The sequence below is a fragment of the Oreochromis niloticus genome, linkage group LG7 (assembly GCF_001858045.2).
Source record: "Oreochromis niloticus isolate F11D_XX linkage group LG7, O_niloticus_UMD_NMBU, whole genome shotgun sequence".
Lineage (NCBI taxonomy): Eukaryota > Metazoa > Chordata > Actinopteri > Cichliformes > Cichlidae > Oreochromis > Oreochromis niloticus.
The window spans coordinates 16406920-16432154 of record NC_031972.2 but is presented as its reverse complement, the minus strand read 5'-3'; the positions used below and the strand labels follow the sequence as shown (position 1 = coordinate 16432154).

The window sequence follows — 25235 nt, the reverse complement described above, 5'->3', positions numbered from 1 at the left end:
AGCTGTCAGACAGATGGCCTCACATTTGACTCCAGAATACTTTGCTATACAGAGGAGTTTGTGGTGCACTCAGTGACTCCAAGGTGGCCTAGACCCATGATAGTCCAAATCATCACCCGTCCACCACCATGCTTTACAGTTGATATAAAGTGTTTGTGCTGATATGCTGTGTTTGGTTTTCACCAAACATGGTGTTATGCATTATGGCCAAACATGTCCACTTTGTTGTCATCTTTGAAAAAGACATTGTTCCAGTCATTTTGTGGTTTGCACAGTTCAGATGCAACCATGCAAGCCTCAGCAATGCTGCCATGTTCGTTCAAACAATCACTACAATCTTCTTCTCACTGCACTGCCTGCTAGCTAAAACCTCTTGAGTTTGAGATGTAGTTGTTCAGGCTTTTTGCGGTTTCTCTAAAGATTGTATGGTCTAACTTTGGGGTAAATTTGCTGGGACTTCCACTCCTGGTAAGACTGACAACTGGCCTGAATATTTTCCATAATTGTTCTGACTGTAAAATGATTTGGAAATAACCTTATAACCCTTCACAGACTGATGGGCAGCAATAATCACTTCTCTCGTCATAGATGATATTTTTTTCTCCACAGCATCATGTGAACACACACCTGAATGTTCCACATCTGCAAAATGCCAAAATGTTTGTTTTTATAGAGGTGCTCACACTTGCTGATGATCACTTAATCAAATACATTTGATTAGCAGCACCAGGCTGCTACTTACCCTCCCAATTCAATGGAAAAAGTGAAGGTGTCCTGAATCTCACACCACTTCTGTATTTTGGCTTAGTTTTTGTTAAATAAATAATTGGTAAATGGACTGGTATGTATATACCAGCCTTTATTCAATTTGAGCATTCAACGTGCTTCCTGCTAAAAGTCTCATTCACCCAATAACACACACATTCATACAGTGTTTTTATCTGTATCTATACACTGTTTATCTAACATTCACACACTCACATTTTGATGGATGCAGTACTTTGCCCAAGGATGCTTCAGCATATGGACAGGAGGAGCCAGGGAGAGATCGGTAGACCACACCCTCTATCACCTAGGCCACAGCCGCCCTCATTTTAGATAATGACATGATGTGTTGTTCATGTGAGATTGTAATTACTCAATTTTAAGACCTGCTGATGATCAGATGATTTTTACTATGTCCACATATGTGAAACCTTAGAAGTTAAAGGAATAAGTTTCTTTTGGCCTCCAAATCCAGTGCAAGTAGTTCTCTTATGGTGGAAAAAAGGTCTTCACTAATGCGCTTTGATCGAAAAAGAAAATAGTCTAGTGATTTCTAGTCCACTTTGTGTTTGTATGAATTCATCTCAAAATTTTAATGAATAACATAATCAAAAACAAATGACACACAAAGAACTGAAAGCCTTTAGAGATTGAGCTAGAATAATGATAATAATAATAATAATAATAATAATAATAATAATAATAATAATGATGATGATGATGATAATAATAATGATAATAATAATGAATACAGCCTGAAATTTAGAATTAAACCACATGATGTCGCTATTGTTCTCTGATTTATTTCACGTGCAGCAGATGTTTACACAAGGGAGGGCATAGATGTTGTTATGACTTTAAGCAGCGTTGCCCCAACTGCCAGTTTAACATGAGTTGCGACCAAGGCCAACTTTGATAAAGCACAGAGGACTGAGACGAGGCAATGGTGGAGGTCTGGTCTTTTTTACTACGAACACTCTTCAATCACATACAATACCACAGTGCCACCTGCGGGTGGGAGGTAGTAATAACTGCTGCTTATTACAATATACCACATCCCTCCTTTCCGAGATAAAGATACAACCTCTTAACTCCAATATCTTGTAACATGAATGTACCCTTTAAACCGTAGGAACATTATCAATATTATATTCATGGAACATTAGGTCAAGCACACCTTAAATTGCCTATCATTTGAACAATGCAACTACATGCCAGTGCAAAGTTTTGAAACAGACGAACACGTGACAAATTGGATGAGACATGTCAGAATGAACATATGAAACATGACATATTTCGCTCTAATCCAACAGGACAGTTATCTGACATGTACAAAACAACTCAGGTACAGGGTAGAGCGACTTCCAGTTTCCAAATCACTTAGTCTCTATACCTGGCAGGGCGTATTATTGCTCGGCCACTGCGTGTGTAGCATGTGGGTGTATTGTCCATACTTGCAGGACGAGGGTGTTGTGGGGTGTCACTTGCTGGTGGCGCAACTGGCTCTTGGGTGTGAACAGACAGATCATCTGGGTCCATGGATGTGTCCTTAAACAGACTTGGGTGTATTTTCCTCAGATGTCTCCTGTTCCGCCTGAGCACCTCACCCTCTGGTGTTTGCACAGCGTAGGAGCGTGGTTCCTCTCGCCGATGTGCTACAACAGCTGGCTCCCAACCGCGCCGTGTTTGCATGTGCACAGTATCGCCTGAGGTCAAAACAGGCAATGGTCTTGCATGCTGATCAAAGTGGTATTTCCGCTTTGACTGCAGTCCACGCACCTTATCTGGAATGTTCTGTGGGGTTGACTGTCTCAACACAGCACTGGCGCATGGCAGTGTGCTGCGGAGAACCCGTCCCATCAACATTTGTGCAGGTGACACACTCAGTCCTGTGACTGGAGTGTTCCTCAGAGATAACAGCACTAGATGTGGATCTGTTCCAGTTCGCGCCGCTTTTTTAAGTGCATGTTTAACAGTCTTTATGGCTCGCTCCGCCATTCCATTTGAAGAAGGAAAGCCGGGACTGGAGAAAGTTAGCTTTATCTCCCAGGATGCTGCAAACGATCTCATCTCGTAGCTGGCAAATGGAACATGATCGCTCACTATCTCTTTGGGAATTCCGTGTCTTGCGAAGACTGATTTCATCTTCTGAATCACAGAGTGTGCCGTTTTGTCAGGTAAGTTAAGAACTTCTGGGTATTTGGATAAATAATCAACTAACAAAAGATATGGCTGACCGTTCAGTTCGAAGATGTCCGCTCCGATTTTCATCCATGGCAGCTCTGGAATCTGATGTGGAATAAGCGGCTCAGCCTGGTTCTGTGGCTGCATTTGCTGGCATTGTTCACACTTCTCAAGCATAGTCTCTATGTCGTGCGACATGCCCGGCCAGTACAGTACTCTTCTTGCTCTGGCTTTTGTGCGCTGTACACCTTGGTGAGCGAAATGCAACTTCTCCAGGATCACTTGTCTGAAGCTTTGGGGTATTACAATCTTGTCCCCTATCATAATAATGTCATCGTGGATACTGATGTTGTTTCTCATAGGCCAGTAGCTGTGGAGTGTTCTGTCTAAACTCTTCCTTCTGGCTGGCCATCCGTTGAGGTGCCTTTCACGCACAGCTTGTAGCACGCTATCTGCTGCAACTGCCGTTCTCAGGCTGCTCAGTGTTTTTTCACTCAACGCTGCTGTGGCCTCCAGAGCATACACAACTCTTTCTTCATTTGTGTCTTCACTCACATTCTCGTTGTCACTAGTGGTTGTGGCTCGTGAAAGTGCATCGGCTATGAACATGTCTTTGCCGGGGGTGTATGTGACGGTGAGATCATATCTCTGCAATTGCAGCAGCATTCCTTGTAACCTTGCTGGTGCCTTGCATAGCGGCTTACGCATTATCGCCTCCAGGGGTTTATGATCAGACTGCACGGTTACTGGTCTTCCATAGACATACTGGTGGAATCGTTTAGCGGCAAACACAATGGCTAGCAGCTCCTTTTCTATTTGTGCATACCTTTTTTCTGTGTCTGTGAGTGCTCGTGACGCATAGCACACAGGTTGCCCTTCTTGTAATAGGCATGCGCCCAGCCCATCTTTTGAAGAATCGGCCTGCAATGTTAAGGGTTTCTTGTGGTCATAAAATCTCAACACTGGTGCTTGTGTGAGCGTCGCCTTGAGCATCTGTAGCGCTGCTGTGTGGTGCGGCTGCCAGTGCCACGCTGTGTCCTTTTTGAGTAGCTGTCTTAAAGGTGCTGTGAGTGATGCTTCATTTTGAATGTACTGTGCCAAAAACTTCGTCATTCCCAGCAGACGCTGAAGACTTTGTTTGTCTTCCGGAGTCGGCATGTCAACAATAGCTTTGATCTTTGAAGCATCTGCTTTCTGCCCAGCTGCTGTGATGATATGGCCCATGTATTTCACCGTGTCGACTTTGAACTGAATTTTGTCCTTGTTAAACTTCACGTTAGCTGTTCTTGCTTTCTCCATGACCTTCTGCAGGATCTCATCGTGTTCGTGCTCTGATGTAGCTGCAATGATCATATCATCTGCAATGATAAATACACCAGGAATGCTGCCGAAAGTCTCGCAATTCTTTTGTTGAAAAACCTCGCTGGCGGATTTGATCCCGAATGGGAGCCGGAGGAAGCGATACCGGCCCCAAGGTGTATTAAAGGTACACAGCTTCGATGACGGCTCGTCCAGCTTGATCTGCCAGTATCCGTCTTTTTCATCCAATATGGTGAAGATGGATTTTCCTGCTAGCTTGCTTCGAACGTCCTCGTGTGTGGGAATGGAGTAGTGCTGGCGTTTAACTGCTTGGTTCAGATCACAAGGGTCCAAACACACCCTTAGTGTTCCGTTCTTCTTCTGTGTGGCGACAAGACTGTTGACCCAATCTGTGGGCTCATTGACAGGCGTTATGACATCTCTGTTCTGTAAGTCCTGTAGCGTCTGCTTCAGCGGGTCCATTATGGAGAGGGGCACGTTCCTGCATGCATGAATCACAGGTGTTGCGTTTGCGTCAGTGTGTATGTGGTGGACTCCAGGGAACTCACCCAAGCCTGTGAACACATCAGCATACATCTCCACAAGCTCTTCCTTGGTAGAAGGTGGTTTGGCTGGTTTCGGTACAGCGGATGGTAAGGCAAGGGCTTCAACTCGCTTCACCAGATGCAGCTCCTCACAAGCTCGCCCACCTAGGATCGGTTTATCTGCATGGTCCGACACAAGAAAATCAAACACAGCCCTGTGCTTCCTTGCTTCACACTCAAGAGACACCACACCATCTACATGTATGCGGGCCCCACCAAAAGCTATGAGTGCCGTCTTCGTGGGCTGTAACCGAGGCATCCCTGGTAACTTGTTGTAAACTGATCTGGGGAGCACATTTGCGTCCGCGCCTGTGTCTAGCTTGAAGGTGACTGATGCGTCCCCGATTGTTACACTTTCGTGCCACCTTCCAGTTTGGTGCTTGTCACTGCACACCATACCTATGTACAGTGAGTCCCTATCAGTCTCAATGTTATTAATAGTCTTTGTTTTCTTGTAATTTCTACTTTTCTCTGCGCCCACTCTGCATACTTTTGAAAAATGGTTATTTTTCCCACACCTGTGGCATGTTGCCCCATAAGCTGGACACTGTCGGGGCGCGTGTTTGTTGCCGCATTTGTAACAAGCCGTTTGCTTGTCGTTGCTCGGTTTGTTTTTACTGTGTCCTGATTTAATGTATCCTGGCGTTTTCCTTAATGCATGTACTGACGTGTCTTGGGGTGCAGTTGTTGACTGCATAGCCTGAATCTGTGACTTGGCCACCTCTGCTGATCTGCATATTTCTATCGTCTTGCGCAGTGTGAGGTCGTTGTCACGAAGTAGTCTCTCTTTTAGTCTTGTATCATTTATGCTGAACACCAACTTGTCCCTGATCATGTCATCTTCATTGACCCCAAACTCGCAACTTTTACTTTTCTGACGGAGTTCTGTGACATATCTGTCCACTGTTACACCTGCTGACATTGGGTATGACCAGAATGTATGGCGCTCAAAAACAACGTTCTTTTGTGGACTACAGTATTCCTTAAACGCTTTCAGAATGTCCTCCATAGCTAGCGCGTCTCCGGCCGGGGTTACAGTGAGTGTGTTATACACTTCAAGTGCCTCCTCGCCGATAGTGTGGAGAAGAATGGCTGTTTTAACCTTTTCATCTTTCTCCAGCGCACCCGTAGCAGTCATATACAGTCTGAATCTTTGTTCCCACCTGCGCCAGGTCTCAGATAAATTGCCGGTGAGCAGTAGCGGCGATGGTGGCTTGAATTGCTCCATGCCGTTAGCACCGTCCACCGTTAGCTAATCCACAGCTAGCTTACTCACGTCGCGGTCGGTCCCTGCTCACACGGTCCTGCCAACTTCTGACACCATGTTATGACTTTAAGCAGCGTTGCCCCAACTGCCAGTTTAACATGAGTTGCGACCAAGGCCAACTTTGATAAAGCACAGAGGACTGAGACGAGGCAATGGTGGAGGTCTGGTCTTTTTTACTACGAACACTCTTCAATCACATACAATACCACAGTGCCACCTGCGGGTGGGAGGTAGTAATAACTGCTGCTTATTACAATATACCACAGATGTTTTTCAGAACTTACATGAACGATAAAATACAGAGACTGAAGCCATTTAACTAAATGTTGTAATTAGCCCACTTAGTGGAGAAAATGTTAATTATGCTGCGGCATCAAGCAACACACCCGGCGTCCCACTCACCACACACACACATAAATCATCCTAAAGGATGTTTTTACCATCCTAGTAAATATGCGGAAAAACACACAAATCTGTCATCTGGTTCATTTCCTTTTGGAGTTTAGTAAAATTACTTTAGTGTTAATGCGCACTCGGGAAGAGAAAGCGCCAGCATTGATCCAAACTTACAGTTTTAGATCAATGCTGGCGCTTTCTCTTTTGGATCAATCTTGGTAATGATCCAAAAGTGGAAGCTTTGGATCAATACTAAGTCAACAGGATACGGATTATTGGGTACTATAATTAAAAAGTCGTCTTTTCCAGCAATGGAGTTGTCGAGCACAGAAATATACCTTTGGCTGAATGACAGTTGGGAAAAAAAACCTCCAAGCTGACAGCGTGTGTATTTTTGAGCCTTTATGAACCTTCCCACGGTGTTTGCTTTGGCCAATCGCTTTGTCTCTATATCCACCCAGCTCCATGCTGCATTTCGACCTGCTCGAAAAAATATCCCCGTTTTGAGGTCATTAACAATAATTATCTTGAACCTAACTGTATTTTGAACTAATGTTAACATAGAGCTTAAAATAAGAAGAAAACACAGTCTGGTTTGTTGTAACTTTACATCATAATTCTAATCATTTCGGTGTATCACAGGCTAAGTTTCGTTTCAAATAGTTCCTACAGCGCCTAAACGCAGCACCAGTTTCCAACGTGCACAATGGTGACGTTTACCATATCATGATGGCGGTAGCCTGGACTATTTTGAATTCCGTCCCGCTTTTTGAACTTTACACTGCGTCCAGTCGGTAAAATGATATATTGCTTTGGCGAGAACAAACAATAAGTGAACCACAATTATGGATTCCGTCGTGGGGGACGATGTGACGCTCCCCGTTGACATCAACGGAAGGTAAAACAGTCAACAAAAGCTAGCGGGCTAACGCTAGCGTGTATGAGCATTACTGTATGTTTTAGCTTTTCTGAAAACAGTATTTTATATAGTTACCGCTGCTTGGGCCTGCCTATGAGACCAAAGCACTCGAATTGTATTGTTTTATACACACAACGATACTAAATGAAGTTCTTTAACAGTCGTCTGCGAAAATGTCTTTCCTTAGCTTTTATTACTGTAGGTTTAACAAGAAACGTCTGTCTTATAATTTGGGTGTAGCAATATTAGGCCATCTTCTATTTAGGGGATCATACGTACATGTAAACTTATGCTCCCATGTTGTAGTAGCCATCTGTAATATCGATTTGATTATGAAAATGTGCTGGGGAAATAACGGAAATATAAATTGCCAAATATAATGGCCATAGATAATTATACACAGTTTCCCCACTTTAAGTTACTTTTGCGTCTGCAGCAGGTCATATTGACATACTCACTATTTGGGAAAATACTACTCATATAAACAGTTAACATCGAAGTCCAAATGCGTACCTAACGGTAGTAACGTTTCATTTAGCTGGGAAGAAAATGCCAATAAAGGAGGGGGGGCTGGGGGTTGAGTTGATAGGCTGTGAACACTGGTCCAGAAAGGATGCGCTGTACTGACCACCGCTTGTATGCCACAATCATATTCAGCTCTGCCGATGTTGCTGTGATGTTGCCGCGAGTGGCAGCACGGCATGTTGAGCTGTCATGCAGAGAGTGAAAGAAAGCGGAAATCATGAGAAGCACTGTCAGACTGCATCAGCGGCGTCTCCGCCACGATTTTCACAAAATGAGGAGTTAACATTTTTATACTTATTTCCTTTCCTTTCCTTTTTTCCCGCGTGCTCTCCGTTACGTGGAGAAAGAGCGTGATTGTGGTAGGTGAAGCGTTCATCATTAGCTTTGCTGCACTGTGCTCTTCCTGGGTAGTGCTGAACAATGTAGCTAGTTTACAGCTTCTTTTTCATTCTTACAGAAAAGCTAGTTTTCGCATCTCTGCCTTAATGCATTTAGTGCCCCCTTGTTAGTTTCCTTTTTAAGGACCTGGCCCAGCTTGTGTTTGGTGGAAAAGCTTTCATCCAGGTGGTAAGCGTACCTCAGTAATTCAAGATGTCAGCTGATATGTGTGGTGTGCATATTACTTGTTGGGTAATTCTGAAACCCGACTCACTTTAGTCTTTTAGTTTCGAAATTGTGACCTTGCTCGACTTAATGTTGTGGGTCTTTTTTTTAAATAATTACTGTACGTGGTATTGTGAGCTTAGCCGCCTTCACGATTTTCAGTAGCAGCTGAACAAAGTGAGAAAAAGAGGAAGTCACTGTTTACATGGTGTTACATTGTTTCCACTGGGTGCTGGAGGGGTTACTACAACTGAACCGTTGTCAAAACTCTGTCAAAAACACTCACAGGGGTCAGTGGTAATGTCTTGGCTTCTTTATGGGAAGGTTTGATGTGAGATGCTGTCTTTGGAAGCTGTTTTACGTTTATATGGCTCTTGCTTTACGCTGTTGCTGTAGAGTGCTTCCTCTGCATTTACACAGGAAGGGGTTTTTCTTGGCATGTGAAACCTCAGTGATGCAATACTTGTCAGCAGAGTTTTACCGACCTTCAGTGTGTTTGTGGAGGGATACTGTGTTCCTTTTATCCATGCACGTGCACAACAACAACAACAAGCAGTATTTGACCCATTTGTTTTCTGGTTGCTGAATTGCATCAGCTGTGATTTACTACTCTAAATTAAAAATTAATAATAATAACTATTTTCAGGTGATGTCGGATCTTTGTTAAATCACCGTAATGTACCCGTTTAGGCTTCCTCAAAACAAAGATGGGAAAGAGCAGTGTCATTGTGTTTGAGTCTGAAACTTTAGAAGCAATAAACAGCCTATTTATAGCAGGGACATTCAGTCTCCACAGAGTCACAGAAAGCCTTGAAAAGGACTGAACCTGGACAAAATGTTTTAATATTATATTTGTCTGATTTAAGGCAGTGTAAGCAATAATTAACATGTCATTAAGTGGGCCTAAATTTAGTTTTATGGGTGAATTGTGAATCGACTCAGGGGAATTCAACAGAGAAGCAGTAGCGCTGTGTTTTCAAATGCAGAGAGGTTTTGGAGGAAGTTATTCACCGCTGAACTTCATGTTATTCCATGCAAAGGTCAGGGTGGAGGAACATGAGCCTGGGCCCAGATAGTTCATGTTTCTGTTTATGCACATGATAGTTATTGGTATGCCCGGTTGTGCTGTAGCGGTGCATTCCTGGTTCCAGATGTGTGTGTTGCTGGTGTTTGGTGTATTGTACTGTGTCAGTGAGTGACGCCACCGTCCCATCACTGTGTAACGCTTAGCTGATCAGAGCCACAGTGCTCTGCTTGTGCACAAATGAAAGCCATCTCCATCCATTGGTTTCTCTGTCTTCCTGTCATTCTGTCTGTCTGAACATGAGAGCAAGGCTGCCACTGGCACATGGTCTCTCTTTCTCTCTCTCTCTCTCTCTGTCTCTCTCTCTCTCACACACACACTGAAAGCCAGCTCTACCATAGTGGATGGAAATAAGGCAGAGAGTCATTCTTAAGCTATTTATGGAGCATCCTTAGGGCTCAGTGGAACTGGCCAGCGTGAGTAATGTGTGAACACCATGAATTTGTGTTTTTCTGAAAACACATGAATCGGTGTCTGCTGTGTTTGAGAACTTTAGTTCTTCTTATTTATTTTTTAAATATGCATGTTTTTTGTTAAATATGTTGGGAGTGTGACAGTGATATTTAGTCAGATATTCATAGTGACTCGGCTGCACGAATAACAAATCATTGTGTCCCCAGTTGCAGGCTGCCTGACTCCATAGGTGCTGAAGAATTTTCTGCAGACAGCATGTCAGGTACAGTAAGATTCTCTTTTGTTCTCCTCCCTGTTCATTTTTCATGCTCAGGTGTGTTCGTCCCATGTGTATTAATTAATGCCGTTGCTGAATCATTGCTGTCACCCACCCCATGGCTTTTGTTTTCAGAGCTGCGATGAGGGAATAGCCGGATGATGATAATGAGCTAATCCCATTTATACTTCTTTCTTCTTGGTGTATGCCAAAAATATACACAGAGTTAGATTTATACACACAAGCCAGTAAATGATTAATTTATAGATATAGGTCAGCATCTGACCTATATTACGACTGTTTTGCAGTGCTCAGACAGACACAAACAATCACACTGTTTTGACGACTGGATAAAATGACTGTTCTTGTTAGCAAATGTTTTAATATCTGAAATAAAGTGAAATACATTTTTTTCAGCAGCACCTGCAGATGTTTAAACATGACAACAGTTTTATAGATGAATGCATAGGTTTGGATAGGCTTCCATATTTAACTGATATTTGAACTGAAGGTGCAGCTCTCAAAACAAACCGCATTCCTAAGATGATAAGTCGCCGTTACCTTTTATTCACTTAAATACTTACAAACAAATAACAGAATTAACTCTAGCATGTACAATATTTAAATAGCAGATATTGCAAATGGTTTTTTGTAACTAGTAAAGGTTTTTTTTTTCCAGACTCACTTTTTTGCACATAACTTCATGGAGTGATGTATTCATGTTCAGGTCAGGTGATCGTGCAGTCAATCAAAGCTTGTGCTATATTTATGGCAAAGTTTCAGTTTCAGTTATATAATGTCTTTTGTATTGTGATTGGATGGTGTTTGCGTCCAGATTTTGCTACTACTTAGTGGATTCCTTTCTTCTCTCTGACTGTGCAATCTTTCTGGTGTCACAAGTGCTCCTTTTTTATGTAACCATACTTTAAGGCTACGTTCACACTGCAGGCTAGAGCGCATCAAATCCGATTTTTTTTGACCCTATGCGACCCATATCCGATCATGGTATGACAGTGTGAACGGCACAAATCCGATATTTTCAAATCCGATCTGGGTCACTTTCGTATGTGGTACTGAATCCGATACATATCCGATGTTTTAGAAAGCAACTGCTGTTTGAACGGTCATGTCGCATTAAATCCGTCTTTTACGTCACTGACACAAGACAGACGCCAATTATCAGCGCCGGAGAAGCGCCCGAGAAGACATCGCGAACGCTTCCTGGCCATCCAGTGTAGATGTTAGAGAAACTGTTGGGAAGACAACGTGAACATTTTATTTGTACTGTATAATCTGCAGATTCTGACAGAAATCTGCAACTATCCTTTGAAGCACCACTCCTCTAAAACAGCAATAAGGATAATTATTAGGTTATTTACATTATTATGTAAATAACAAAATAACTTAAAGCAAAAATTGGGAAACGTAAAGTCCGAAGTCTTTATATTAAGGGCCATCAGTCAAACAATATTGTTTGCTCTGGGTCTAAACAGAGCACGTTGTGTGTGACGTCTTCTTTTGCGCATGCGGGCCGCTTTGAGCGTTCACACTAGAGCGTGTTTGCTGTCACATTTTATTTGTAGTGTGAACAAGCAGACAAAAAAATCGGATTTGATCAAAAAATCGGAATTGAGCATTAAGACCTGCAGTGTGAACGTAGCCTTAGTCATTATGCAGTCTTGGAACTCAGCTGTCTGCTAACTTGGCCTTTGGGGACAGTGGCCAGTGTTTTGGGGCTTCCGCTGTAGTCAAATATTTGGATAACAGATATCGAGTTGAAGCCTTCCTGTTCCCTGCCCCGATCATTGTTTACCAATGTAGAGAAACTGTAAATAATCTAATCAGAAAGCGAAATGACTGTGAGACAATAGCTGATAGTTAAGAGATAGCATTACATCGAGAATCCTACAGATTCGTCTGTTTTCTTTTTTTTCTAAGCTTTTATAATTCTTTGTTGTTCCCTGTTGGTGCCTCAACACCAGTAAAGCCAGTAAAATGCAAGCAGTGCAACTAAAGCTAAACCACTGCACATTAAATATGCACTAATATAGGCTGCGCATTAATATCAGCCTTGTTGACTATACGAATGAAATGACTTTTGCCTTTGGCAGCAGCCAGTGTTTATCTGAAGGTCACATCAATTTTGTGCTGGCTCTGTGTTCAGAAATAGTCTACAAAAGAGCTGAAAGGCACAAAAGTATTTACCACTGAGTATATCCCTGTTACATGCATTTTGCAGCCAAACTGAAGGTTTCCTTGTCCTTTCTGCCCAGAAGTTTTTATTCTGTCAGAAAGCTTTTCTCCTCCAGAGCTTTTCTTGACTCCCACAGTTTTCCTTAACTGCCATTTCTTAATGACAATTCAGACAGAGGAAATTGCATGTTGAAAGCACTTTGATATCTTTTTTTAGCCTCCCCCTGCTCTGCAGACATCAATTAACTCCGTTTCACATCTCCATTCAGTTTTAGAGGAGTCCATAGTTATTGAGTGTTTATCAAGTCTTGAAGCTGTCCACAGCTTTCCTAATAACAAATCTTTTAAGGCCTATTAAATGAATGGACGCTCTTATGAGTAGATGGATACCCAGAATGTCACAAGTAGTATTTCATTTGGAGAAAAAAAAACTTATGAAGTAAACAATGCATTAATGTTTTAAGAAAGCTAATTTGGTGTTTGTTTGCTGCAGTAGTTAGAAGAACATACGTTTTTTGAAGTAGTCTTTAAGCAGTAATTATTTCTTGAAGGATGGCTGCAATATCCAGTAAAATAAAGCTCGTCCTGAAGTATATTTTTGAATGAACTCCTGAAAATCTCAGAAGAATCAGGTTGGAACTAAACCAGACTGTGCATGTGTGAAAACAGCTAATGGTTTTACCATAATAATAAACACTATAGAGCTTCAGAGCTATGTTTTCATTGAATACACTAGCATATTCTGAAGGCAACAAAAATCAAAATAATTTCTCTGAAATTTTGAAATAATGTGAACATAAACAAGTAAGTAGTACTTTAAGAGTGATGTGTGACAGAGGCTTTCTTGTGAAGCAGCAGCAAACGATGAATCAGGAGTTTGTGTTGTGAAATTTGTTGTTGACTAGTGTTACATGATCAGCAGTAAGCTGTTTCAACTGGTCTAAACAGGGCAGCTCTCAGGGAGCTCGTCCATCTCTGATGCCTTTGCAGTGAAAACTCCTTTCTATGTCTCTTATCTCTCCAACATAAACAGAGTGAGGATAAATGTGAAAGCAGCAAGTATGACTTATTCTTGAAAGCTGGAGAGATTCTTTGAGCTATGCAGCCTATACTTGCAGTTGTGAGTCATTTTAGTAAAACTGCTTTCTTGTTGTTTTTACAGCTCCATCCTTCCCTGAAAAAATGTCCCCTGTTAAAGCTCTCACCATGAAGGACTATGAGAATGTGAGTGATTTCTGTCAACTTTCTGTTCTGTATGTTGCATATAGGTTATGTGGTGATACTGTCTTTTTGCAGTAATTTGTATATTTACAGCTTTTTAACGAGTAGCTTCAGAGAATAAGCTGTCTGAATGAGGCAGTCAACTTTCCCCCCTGCACAACAAACAGGATAATAACCTGATTCTCCATTCAGCCGAAAACCAAACCACATTGACCATTTAAGGAAATTTAGTGATGCAGTTTGTGTGCAGGAGGAGGAGGAGGAGAAGAAGGAGGATTGAGGTGGGCTGAAGTCAATATTTCAGCATTTGATTGGAATGCTTGCTCGAAAAATTCGGGCCCGTGCTGTCTGGCCTGCGTGATTAGAGGTTTTTACAAAGGGGTTCAGAGTTCTGACTCCTCCCTTTGACTGTCCACCCAACCCCCATTACCAGATGTATGCTGTTCTGAGCCCAGAGCACAATGATGCACAGTCTACTTCACACACATAAGCATTTTAAAAATAACTATACACACACGGCCCCTTTCCGCCGTGTAAACATGTCGGGCAGCTTTTCTTGATAAATAAAGTGCTCATATTTCTTCTTTGAGCCCAATTCTTTCTCTCAACTTGTTTTCTTTGCATTTAAAATACATCAATGAAATGCAAATTAAATTGCAGCTAGCTGAAGGTTAGAAGAGTTTAAATGCATCAGTTGTTCAACTGCCTGATTGCATATTTATGTTTTTTTTTTTACATTGATCCCCAGCAAATCACAGCTCTGAAGAAAGAGAACTTTAACCTGAAGCTGCGCATTTACTTCATGGAGGAGCGCATGCAGCAGAAATGTGATGACTCCACTGAGGACATATTCAGAACGGTGTTGTATTTATTTTAGTGTTACAAAACGTGCATTACTCTGAATGTCTTACATTTGTCTGACACCACTCCCTGCAAAGCTTCATGTGACTCAGTGTTTCCTCTCAAGTTCGAAATGAGATCACAACATGAGCAACAGCAGCTGGATTTTATTGAGCCCGCATCTTGCATTCATGACCTTGGAACAGCTGTCTGGTCTTTTTTCAATTATTATTATGGTGGCAGCTTTGTTTAAGTGAGCACATTTAACCCAAAGTGTCATTTAAAAATGTCATCTTTAAGAGGGAGTTTCCCCGGCCTTGTTTTTGTGCTTTGGTGTTTGAGATGATTCCAGATGGGAGGTTTTTATTGAAATTTTGTCTGTTTATAGAATATTGAGCTGAAGGTGGAGTTGGAGTCTATGAAGAGAGAGCTCGCAGAGAAACAAGAGTTACTCGTGTCTGCATCGTACGTGTCATTCTCTTAATTCGGTTTTTGCTAGTCACACATGATGCCATTCAGACCAGTGTTAATTTTGAAAGTATGATTTTGATTTCGTTTTAGTCTTTTCGCTAAAATGTCACTCAGTTTTAGTTATAATTTAGATCACTGCTGATTGGATCACTTCCCAACTCTTTTCACCTTTTTACACAACTTAATTAGTTCTGATTGGATCCTATTTCTCTTTGATAATTTACCTGGTTTTTATTTGTTGACAAAAGTGTTAGTACTTTTGTTAGCGAAATAGTTGTCGCCCCGTTTTTGTCTGAAGAAAAGAAAGAACATTGACAAAAATTATTGGTCAACAAAATTAACACTGGTTCAGACGTACATAAATGGCAGCACAAAGTAATGCGAGCCCAGCATTTAAGAATATGTAGGTTGACAAACTTAATCTTGTATGTGACTGCTCATCAGTAAAGCATTGGAGAGTCTGGCTGGCCGAGAATCGGGAGAACCCCAGCGTGTGAAAGAGCAAGCTCAGAGGGAGATGGACGCACTCAGAGATGCATTTAGCAAGAGGATAGCTGACCTAGAACAGGTGAGTGACATTATAGCGCTAATTTTCAAATACTTATTGCTGTTTCTTGCTCTAAAAAATCCTCATATTGCAGTTCACTGTGTATATTTTGTTTGGTTCAGTGCTTGTATTAGCCGAATTGTGTCTGTTGTTAGTTTCACCTGTTTTGGTGATAATTGTGTTGCCTTTTGTGTTTTTTGGCGTTTTTGCATCATGCCAGTGTTTACGAACAGCAGAGGAAGAGGTTGAAAAGATGGCCGCCATCGCTGAGCAGGAGAAACTTAAGAATATAAACATGGAGAAGCAGCTCCAAGCCCTTGGTCCACCCAGCACTTTAACCACTGGTCCAGTCCTCAGCCCCGTCCAAGATCTGCAGCAGGCTCTGCAGGAGAAAGACAAGTAGGGACAAATTTTAAAAAAAAATGCAGACAATGTGTATATACAGAAAAATATATTTTTGGAGAAAGACCTAAGCATTTTCAACCTTTTCTACTCATCCCAGTATCATTGAGCAGCTGAAGATCACTTTAAAGAATCAGGATGCTGTGATCCATCAGAGAAACAGCAGAGACCAGCAGACAGATGCTCCATCGGCCGACACTGTTAAACAGCTATCTGCTCTTATAGCCGACAAAGATCAAGAGCTTAAGGTGAGAAGCTTACATGTTCATAAAGATGTGAAATTTAAGAGGTTTTTCTCAGTGATGCCTCAGAGATCAGTTGCTTACTGGTTTTGTGCATATATTCAGTTTTTGTCATTTACAGCAATAATAGGCTACTTAAATACTTTTAAATATGTTTACTTAGTTTCTGCACCGCTTTCAATATGAAGCAATATTTAAGTGAACTCTGACTGTTTTCCAGGCACTGAGGGACGAGCTTGATAGAGAGAGAGATAAAACTCAGCCGGACCATCAGGTTGGTGCTATTTTGATACAGTCCCTCTAAAACTTTAAACTACCTTAAACTACTCTGCAATGGCACAGACTGCTGGTTGGCTACTTAGAATCTCTTTCCTGTTTTTTGTCTGATTCTTAAACTTTTTTGGAGCTTTCGTTCTTCCTTTGCTTCCTGGTGTAATGGTTAACACATTTGCCTTACACACCAAAAATCCCCACTCATTGCTCAGGGTGGTCACAAGATGTCGTATTACTAACGCTGGTTCCAAGCCTGAATAAACAGGAGGGTTGCATTAAGAAGGATATCTGCCCTAAAAATCTGTGCCAGATCAAAACATGCAGATCCAGCTGCTGTGGTAACCCCTTGGGAAATAAGGGAGCAGCCAAAAGTACCTTTTTTTCTGTATGTGTTCCTGCCTTGTTATTTTGCTTTGTTGTAATAGGTAAGCCACACACAGAAAGCTTTTTTGTTTAACGGTCATTTCATGATCATTTAAGCTCACAGAAGCTTTTCTCTGCATCTGTTGCCCGTTTGATAGTTGAAAATGTAAATTGTGTATCTATGATTCATTTTTTTCCTATTTTTCAATTGATTTCCCTGCTCTAGTGTAAAGGTGTTATTGCTTTTGTTGTAGTATTTCTGACAATTTCACAAAAAAAACCCCAACTTAAGCTTCATTTAAAAACCTGTGTAAAACATGCATCTGTGTAGTGGCTGGTTGTAAAGCCTTTGACTAATGATGCTACTAAGTTAACACTTGCTTTGTTTAACATTGAAATGTCAAACAAAAATAATTAATAATTAATTATGGTGGTAAAGTGATGTATTTCAGTGTTGCACAGATGTTAAATATCAAATGCATATTTTATCCATTTAGAAGCAATGATTGCGTAGAGAGAATGGGTCTCATTTAATCGCAGTGTTGTGCAGGCTGCTGTGTTGCTGACATTTAAAATAGAAAGCTGTTAGCTGGGCAGTGTCCATGGTTCCTCTTTAGGCGTTGGCGTAAGACTCGGGCCATAGGGTTAAGGCTGGATTAGTTTGCTGTCTGAAGACGCTTCCTCCGGGGGTTGTTATTGTTCTTTAGTAAGTGGAAAAATGGTGTAGGCAAGAGGTGTTCATGAGCTGTGGCTAAACAGTTGAACGTGCTTCATTCATTGTAAAGGATTTTGCAACACTGGGGAAAAACCTGTTTATCAGGGATGCTGGACAGATTTTTGCAAGTTAAAGATGTAATGGAATATTGCAAAGTAACGGTCACCAGAAAGTACTCTGTAATCTTAAGTCTTCCATGTACTGCCAGGAAAAGGATCAGCTCTATCAGAGTGATTGGCCGATGCCATCACTACCTGCTTGATGCCAGCTTTTGTGTCTGATGCCTTTTTTAAGGTATTTGGGAGAGTGTTTTCTAGAGATGGTCTGGCATGGGCCCTAACACAGATCACTGCAGCAGTCCTAGAGGATTTGTTGATTTGATTGCATGCATGAGGGAGAGTGGAATAGAGGCGGGAGCAGGGATTATTGAGGCTTAGGGCTTACAGTGCTTTGCTCTCAGTCTTTCTCCTCTGTGCTACGCTTGCTGGTGTATTGAGAGAACATGATAGATGGCTCTGTCTGGCGAGCTGATGGCCATTAAGTCACTAGACAGTTGGTGTGTCAGTGACAGATTTCTTGGACTCAGTTTAAGTGGGAGAGTGTGGAAGATCTAAGGTGCCATGCGGGATCCATGTCGAATATGTGGTGTCCGTTTGGTGGGAAGCCAGTGTCGCTGGATTTTCAGCTCATCGGGAAAGAGGAAGCTACAAGTCATCCTGTCCCATGTGCTGGGGAGAGAGGTGACTCGTGACGGGCATGGAGAGTTCCTCTGTGGAAAATGTGTGTTCCGGTTGGAGAAGGTTGTGCAGTTTGATATAAACATCGGCAAACTGCAGGAGGAACATGGCAATCAGATCCAGAAGCTGCAAGCAGAGAAGGAACACCTTATCCAGTGTATCGTGCACATCTACAACAAAAACAACCCAGAGAGCAGTGAGAGGGAAAATGCAAGCTCCAAGGCTTTGCTCAGTTCTTCTGGGGTCCGCAGCCCTGATGATGAAGCTGCATGTCAGGTGGCTCATGAAGGACTGCAGTTCCGGGAAAGTGGTTATGTGGAGAATCGCATGAGAAGGTGTGTGAGTCTAGATAGGATTGTCAGTAAAGGAGCATTCTCCGGACGTTTGAGCTCAAGGAGCAGCAGGCTGGGATCAGGGGCGGGGCTGGACAGCACTATGAGAAGTTTTGGGCTCTGGGGCACACGCCACCGTTCTCAAAGCATGTACCTTGACCTGATTCAGCGTAAGGGAACCCTGGCTAGACCTGGCTTCAGCCGCCGCTCCACATCACTGCAGTCACTGAATCGAGAGCTTTCCTCAGACACCCCGACAGATCCTCCGCTCAAACGAAAACTGAGAGAGGCCAGGGTGTTATTTGCAAGGTATGGGGCCACAGATGACTCGGGAGGAAAGGCTCAGGCCAGAGCACTGCTCCAAAGATCCTCAAGTCAACCTTCGGTGATCTCTGACCTGATTCAGGTCCTGCGCTGCATCTCAAAGCAGCAGGTGTCTGCCCCAGCAGGATGTCACATCCCTGTCCTGAAGAGGTTAAATGCTGGCTCTGTCAGCACCCGAGCCAAGCGCAAACATAGAGAAGCAGATCTGAAGTCTTTGCATGAGCTTTCAGAGGAATTTGATGATGAATACACTCCTGTCAGAGTGAAGGTAGTTCATTTCAGTAATCCCACCTAGGCAAACCACTGTAGTACTGGTAATGATCTGTGCCAGGTACCTTTGTTGATAAACATACTTCTCTAATTAATTTCTCCTGTTCTGTTGTTTGTGTGTTCTCTTGCTGAGAAGAAGAGTGACGTTAATCAGTTGGAGTCGATCAATAAGCTGCTGACGGAGGAGCTGAACCTGGTTAAAAGCACCAGTGAGAGTCTGGCAAAAACCCTGGAAGATTCCCAGAATCAGAACAAGGTAGTTCACATGTTCCTCTATTAAATATTCTTAAATTGTGTCGGTCTATTACTCTGTATGAAATCACTAACTGCTTCATGTGAATAGACCCTGTCAGTGAAGTTAGAAGAGAAGGAGAATGAACTAAACTCTGAGAAGAAAAATGCTCTAAAGCGAGATAAAACCATCCAGGGACTCACTCAGGTCCTCAGAGAAAAGGAAAAAGAGGTAAGAGTTCATTTATTACTTATGTTGTTATTGTCATTGTATCTCTTCTCTGTGTTATCCAAAGCTTCAAGCCCAACCTGTCTGTCTTTGTATTGCAGATTGCGGAGCTGTGTCATGAGATTGAGGACAGAGATGATGCTTTAGCCAAAGCTAGAGATGCAGCACATAAAGCCCAACTGCAGAAATACCAGGTATGTTATATACACCTTTCATATAGAACCAAACTTTAAACAAAGACATTCCTCATAATAGTGTTACCACAATGTGTCCCCTGCTCTATATGTGCCTTAAACAGATAGAAGTCAATATTTTTTTTCTCCTTCAGGGAGCAGAGGAACACCAAAACCTATTAATGGAAAAGCAAACAGAGTTGGCCCAACTTCAGGGGGAACACCACACCAAGGTGCTTGAAGCCCAAAAACTGCAGCGAGCACTGGATAGGAAGGAGCAAGAGCTGGCTGACTTACAGCAGGCAAAGGATCAGCTTGAGGTGGAGCTGGAGGACCTGCAACAACAGAAGAAGAAAGGAGACAAAGCGCTGAATGTAAGATAGGAGGAGAAGAGGGACTGTAACTCACAGTATCCACAACAAAAGGAGCAGGCATTCTAAATCCTCTTTATTGTTTTGTTATTGTGTTGTTTTTTCATTATCTGTTTAAATATTGACTTTTGTGTGACATTATTATTATTTCCTCCACCAGGATTTAAACAATCAGCTCAAAAAGCTGAGTGGGGAGATCGGGGAAAGGGAGAGTGCTCTGGAGCAGCAGTACCAAGAGCTGCTGGACCAAACCAAAACAAAGCTGCAGGCCCATGAGGTCACCATCCAGCGTCTCACATCCACCTTGGCTGATAAAGAGCAGCAGCTACAGGTGACACATCATCACTAAAAATATGCAGACAGATAAAAAAAATGAGTTGCTTCCTTTTTTACATAGCCTAAGTATGTGTAAAAATTGAATTTTAGGTCATTACTGCTGTTTTGCTCCTCTCTTCTGCTCTCTTTTCTTCTTCTCCTTCAAAGAGCCACCACACATGATAAAACAGAAATCATAGGAGAGAAGTTAGCTAGCAGTAAAGCCTGTCAGCTGGATTATAATGTCATGTCATGAAAACAATCAGAGCCAAAGAGAAGTTGGTGCTCCAAAGTGACATCCAGTTCTTCTGAGTGTGGTGTATTTAGTAACATTGTTTTTATGTGTTTGTCAGGAATACATGAACATGGTCAGAGACTTTGAGCAGAGCAAAAGTCCAGGAGGTAACGACAGTATTCTCTCCAAACTGCGGCAAAGGTTGAAAGAAAAGGAGAAGGCTTTGGAGGTGGATATTCCTTCAGTGCAGTCTTTTAACCATGGTGACTTTGCCTGGTTTCTGACATGGTTTTTTTTGTTCACTTACAGCAAGCACTTGATGAGAAATTTGCTGCTATTGAAGAAAAAGACAATGAGATTCACCACCTGCAGCTGTTACTAAGGGAAAAAGAAAGAGACCTAGAAAGACTCAACAACTTGCTGTCTCATAATGAAGAAACCATAAATGTAAGTATCTGGAACTGGGATCTTTTCTATTGATTTATAATCACATAGTTGTGATTAAGTGTTATGCATGTGGCTGCCTACTCCTTTCTTTGCAGAATTTTGACAGTCTGATTAAGGAGAAGGATGCAGAGCTGCAGCATCTTGCAAGTACCCTAAAGAACCTACAAAGAGCCAAGCAAGATGTGGAAGACAACCTGAACAGATCACTGAGGGAGAAGGACTCCATCATTAGCCAGCTGCAGCTCTCCCTGGAGGGCAAGACAAAGGATATGGAGGTTGGCTGACAAATAGTCACTCATTAAGGCCAAGTTACTTATAGGTTTTACTATTCTGGTTTATGTCATTTGTACTTCAGTGCTTATTTTTTCCCCCCCTCTGTCTGTAGCAAATGGCTGAATCATTGCTGAACCAGTCACAGAGCCATGCACGTGATCTGGCTGAACAGATGGGCCAAAGGTTAAAGGTCACAGAAGCCATGCTGGCTGAGGCTGTCAAGGCCAGGGAAAGACTGGTTGCTGACAATGAGAGTGCTGTAGAAAGCCTGTTTGCTACAATTAGCAGCAAAGACCAACTTCTGAAGGTTAGCATTTATGACAACAGAGCACGACAGAGTGTGCACAAACAACACTAACACTATTAACTTTGACTCTTTGTCGTCTCCAGGAGTCTGCAGAGCACTACAATCGCATGTTGTCTGAGCGCGCTCAGGAGATTCAGGAGCTGAAGAAGCAGCTGTCTGATAGGCAGCAGGAGCTTGCCACTGCTGAGAAGCAAAGCTCCTCAACAGCCCAGGAGAGTTATTTAGAGACTGCGCAGCTCAAAGCCCTGCTTGCTGAAAAAGACAGCCTCATTAACGTAAGATCCTGTGGGATACAACACAGCCATTCAGCTGTAAAATGTGTGGAAATCAAAACTCCCAAAGAGAATAACACATTCTGCCCCCCAATTCTCTACCCTGTTTTGAACGTGTTTTAAGATATCACCTGTACAAATTTGAATGTGCTGATTTTATATCTTTATAAACTGGCAGAAGCTTCTTCAGCGTGGGCAGGAGAGAGACCAGTTTCTGGCAGAGATGAGGCAGAAAGCAGAGCCGGATCAAGTGTTGGAGCTCAGACAAACTATTCAGATCATGCAAGAGAAGTTGGAGAGGGAAGGTAATGAATTTAGACCAATAACACCCTCGCGCAGGTTATTTAAAGGTAGACTGCATGTTGGTGCTACGTTTGACTTTGTTTTGTCTGTGCTGAAGCTGAGCTGTCCAGGAGAAACAGCGAGGATAACCAGGAGAACAATCCACTTTCCAAGAAAACAGTGGTCGTCCTGAAGAAGGAGCTGGCACAGAAAACTGAAGCATTGAACAAAGCACTGAAAAGGGAAAATGAACTGAAGGTCAGTGAGTTAGAAGCATTTAATTAATCCTTAATGGGATACGGTTCTTAAAAGTGTCAATCATAATTCCCTACATCCCAATTTCTAGATTTCATTGGCCGAGCTTCAGTCGGCGCTATCTGAGCTGGAGGGTCACAGTGAAGGTCAGGCTGCTAATATTGAGTCCCTCACTGCAACTCTAAAGACCAAGGATGAGATTATCAGTGTAAGGATTCCACACAGTGTCAAAGTTGTGTCACCAAGTGAAGGAGTTTTTCTTCTGATGTTTAACTTTTGACTTTGAGCAGGTTCTCCAGCAGCACCTCAATCAGAGAGGCCACACACGGCCTGATCATACCCAGGATCACGTCATTGTCTGTGGAATGGAGAGTTCCCTGCCTGTGCTTCCTCAGAGAGAAAGTACCATCATCGGTGGAGACAGCCAGCAGGAAGTAAAGATGATGTGCTTTATAAAAAAATTTTAAACAAAACATTGCAATCTTGATGCTTGATGCTTCTCTTTTCTCCTCAGGCCTTGCCCAACCTCACAGCTTTGCAACATGAGCACGATGCTCTGAACAGAGCCCTGAGGGCTGAACAGCAGCTCTATTCGAGCCTGGTAAAGACTGTGAAGGAGCAGGACAGGTAGTTATGTGCAACAGCTGCTTTAATGCAAAAAGGAGAAAAAAATGCTTTGCGCTAACAAACTTTTTGGATGATTTGCAGTGCCCAGCGTCTCCATGCTCTACAGTTGGAGCTGACGGCAGTGCAGCTTCTCAGGCAGCAGCTAGAAGAGAGCATCAAAACTAATGAGGAGTTAAGGGGTGACTTGGAGAGAGAGATACAAAGAGCCAAACTCAGAGAAGGTGCAGTGAAAACACACTTGGTTGTAGATGAGGATGGTGACTGAATGAGAGGGAAAGAAATAAAGGAATTAGAAAGGAGGGAATGAGAAAAGAAGTGCTTGTTATCATTTATTATGGTTAAAAAGGTAGAAAATATAACTCATCATTAAAGGGAACCCTTAAACCCCGGTCATCTTTATGTAATATGTTTACTCATCCTGCCGACAACCTCCATGTCTACTTTTTGTTGTGTTCTTCTTCAGCATGCACACCCGGTCCCTCCACTTTTCATCTTTGTGTGCTTTCTGTCTCTTCTGCTCTCATCATCACCCAGTTATCTGCATGTTTTTGTCTATAACACCGTCACTCCCCTTTTCACTGTCTCTCAGTAAATGTATTGATTTCACACCTGTCTGCTCTCTGTCCTTCATAAAAAATAAATAAAGGCCTGTCCTCTCTGTCTCTCACTTTCAACATGCTGCTTGTTTGTTTTTGTTTTGTCCCTTTGCTTCTTGATTGCATCACTTTAGCACTCTTCTGGTTATTAATCCAACCCATCCAACCATCTGTCACATGAATAAAATTTAAAAGCATGGTTGTGCCATTTTCAAATGATTTAATAAAGGATACTAATGTGCAGAGTACCACATTAAAAGAGCAGCTCTCCGGAAATAGACCCTAATCCAAAAAGTGTGGCATTTATTTTCCTTTGACGTCATGCAGTTAATGTAATTCAGCACAGTTTGTCCTTCAGATTTGTTGTGGCATTAATGCACAGCCTTAAAACAGATTAAAAGTGTCACTCTGCGCTAAGGTCTAAGCCAAATAACTTGGACCATCCACTTGTCGTGTGCGCTCAGGCGACCACACACGTGCATGCTCCTCCCCACACCCCTGCCTGCAGAGAGCCAGGTGTAAAAATAGGTCAGCTGTAAGTAACAGGGACGTGGCTCACATTCACACCGACGTGCAAGATAGACGTAGCAGGATAATTGTCACTGATTACATTTGCACACTTCATGCTTTGGTTATATAACCAACCATTATGATTTGTGTACATATGCTACATGTTTACACACTTATGAAAAAGCACAATAATAATCATGCTTTGTGATTGTGTGTATTGTGGGTGTGCATTTTAGCTTCTCTACATATATTTTGCATATCTGACTTGGATTTATTAGCAAGCCAAGATCCACTAACTGCACAATGTAAATTCACCATTTTTGTTTTTCATATTTTTTTTTACATTTTTCATTTATAAGGTTTTTTTTTTTATTTGTTTTTTTTTTTCAATATTTTAATTAAAGAATATTAGATTGTAGACATCATGAAAAATATGAAAGTTAAAGGTATAACCCAAAGGTGTGTGTGCTGCTATGTAAAACCTCAGCTTCATGGCTGGTCTGTGTTTGTTTTTAAAGTTGTTAAAAAGGGACATGTTAGAAATATGCACATGAAGTCTTAAGTTAATGGTGACTCATGGGAACTGCTGTGAAATGAGAAAGCAATGCCCTGTCATCGGTAACCCTTGTGTAACCCTCTGTGTATCGGTTCAGGTATGGACCTGATTGATCCTAAAGAGCTAGAGAGCATGAGACATCAGCTTGAAGATGCCCAGCGTTGGAATGCATCTCTGCAGGCACGCTTAGGAGCAATTCAGAACCGTGGAGGAGGGGTTGGTGGAGCCAACGATGGAGGTAAGACTAGAAAAAGACACCAGATGTCATGTTCCAGTTTATATACAGACAACTTTATAAGATTTCTTTAA

The 25235-nt window shown here is 42.2% G+C and overlaps 1 protein-coding gene across 6 annotated transcripts in view; it reads left to right on the top strand.

Moving 5' to 3' along the window:
- Nucleotides 1–7185: 7185 nt before the first annotated feature.
- The window catches only part of cdk5rap2 (CDK5 regulatory subunit associated protein 2), a 32266-nt gene continuing 14216 nt past the window's right edge, over nt 7186–25235 (top strand). For 3 of the 6 annotated variants that reach the window (XM_025909219.1, XM_025909221.1, XM_005456197.4), the window contains exons 1-26: nt 7187–7414; nt 10268–10323; nt 13673–13734; nt 14480–14590; nt 14960–15036; nt 15487–15610; nt 15810–15988; nt 16092–16239; nt 16454–16507; nt 19384–19503; nt 19591–19710; nt 19809–19901; nt 20036–20254; nt 20412–20582; nt 20920–21030; nt 21111–21248; nt 21344–21523; nt 21634–21828; nt 21912–22103; nt 22279–22405; nt 22501–22640; nt 22729–22845; nt 22928–23071; nt 23152–23264; nt 23346–23485; nt 25024–25164. In XM_025909219.1, coding sequence (XP_025765004.1) covers nt 7362–7414; nt 10268–10323; nt 13673–13734; nt 14480–14590; nt 14960–15036; nt 15487–15610; nt 15810–15988; nt 16092–16239; nt 16454–16507; nt 19384–19503; nt 19591–19710; nt 19809–19901; nt 20036–20254; nt 20412–20582; nt 20920–21030; nt 21111–21248; nt 21344–21523; nt 21634–21828; nt 21912–22103; nt 22279–22405; nt 22501–22640; nt 22729–22845; nt 22928–23071; nt 23152–23264; nt 23346–23485; nt 25024–25164 — 3325 coding nt within the window. In that variant the 5' untranslated portion in view covers nt 7187–7361. Of the gene's footprint in view, nt 7415–8101; nt 8320–10267; nt 10324–13672; nt 13735–14479; nt 14591–14959; nt 15037–15486; nt 15611–15809; nt 15989–16091; nt 16240–16453; nt 16508–19383; nt 19504–19590; nt 19711–19808; nt 19902–20035; nt 20255–20411; nt 20583–20919; nt 21031–21110; nt 21249–21343; nt 21524–21633; nt 21829–21911; nt 22104–22278; nt 22406–22500; nt 22641–22728; nt 22846–22927; nt 23072–23151; nt 23265–23345; nt 23486–25023; nt 25165–25235 lie in introns of those variants that run through there. The other 3 variants (XM_025909220.1, XM_025909222.1, XM_019360979.2) reach the window with 3 other exon arrangements.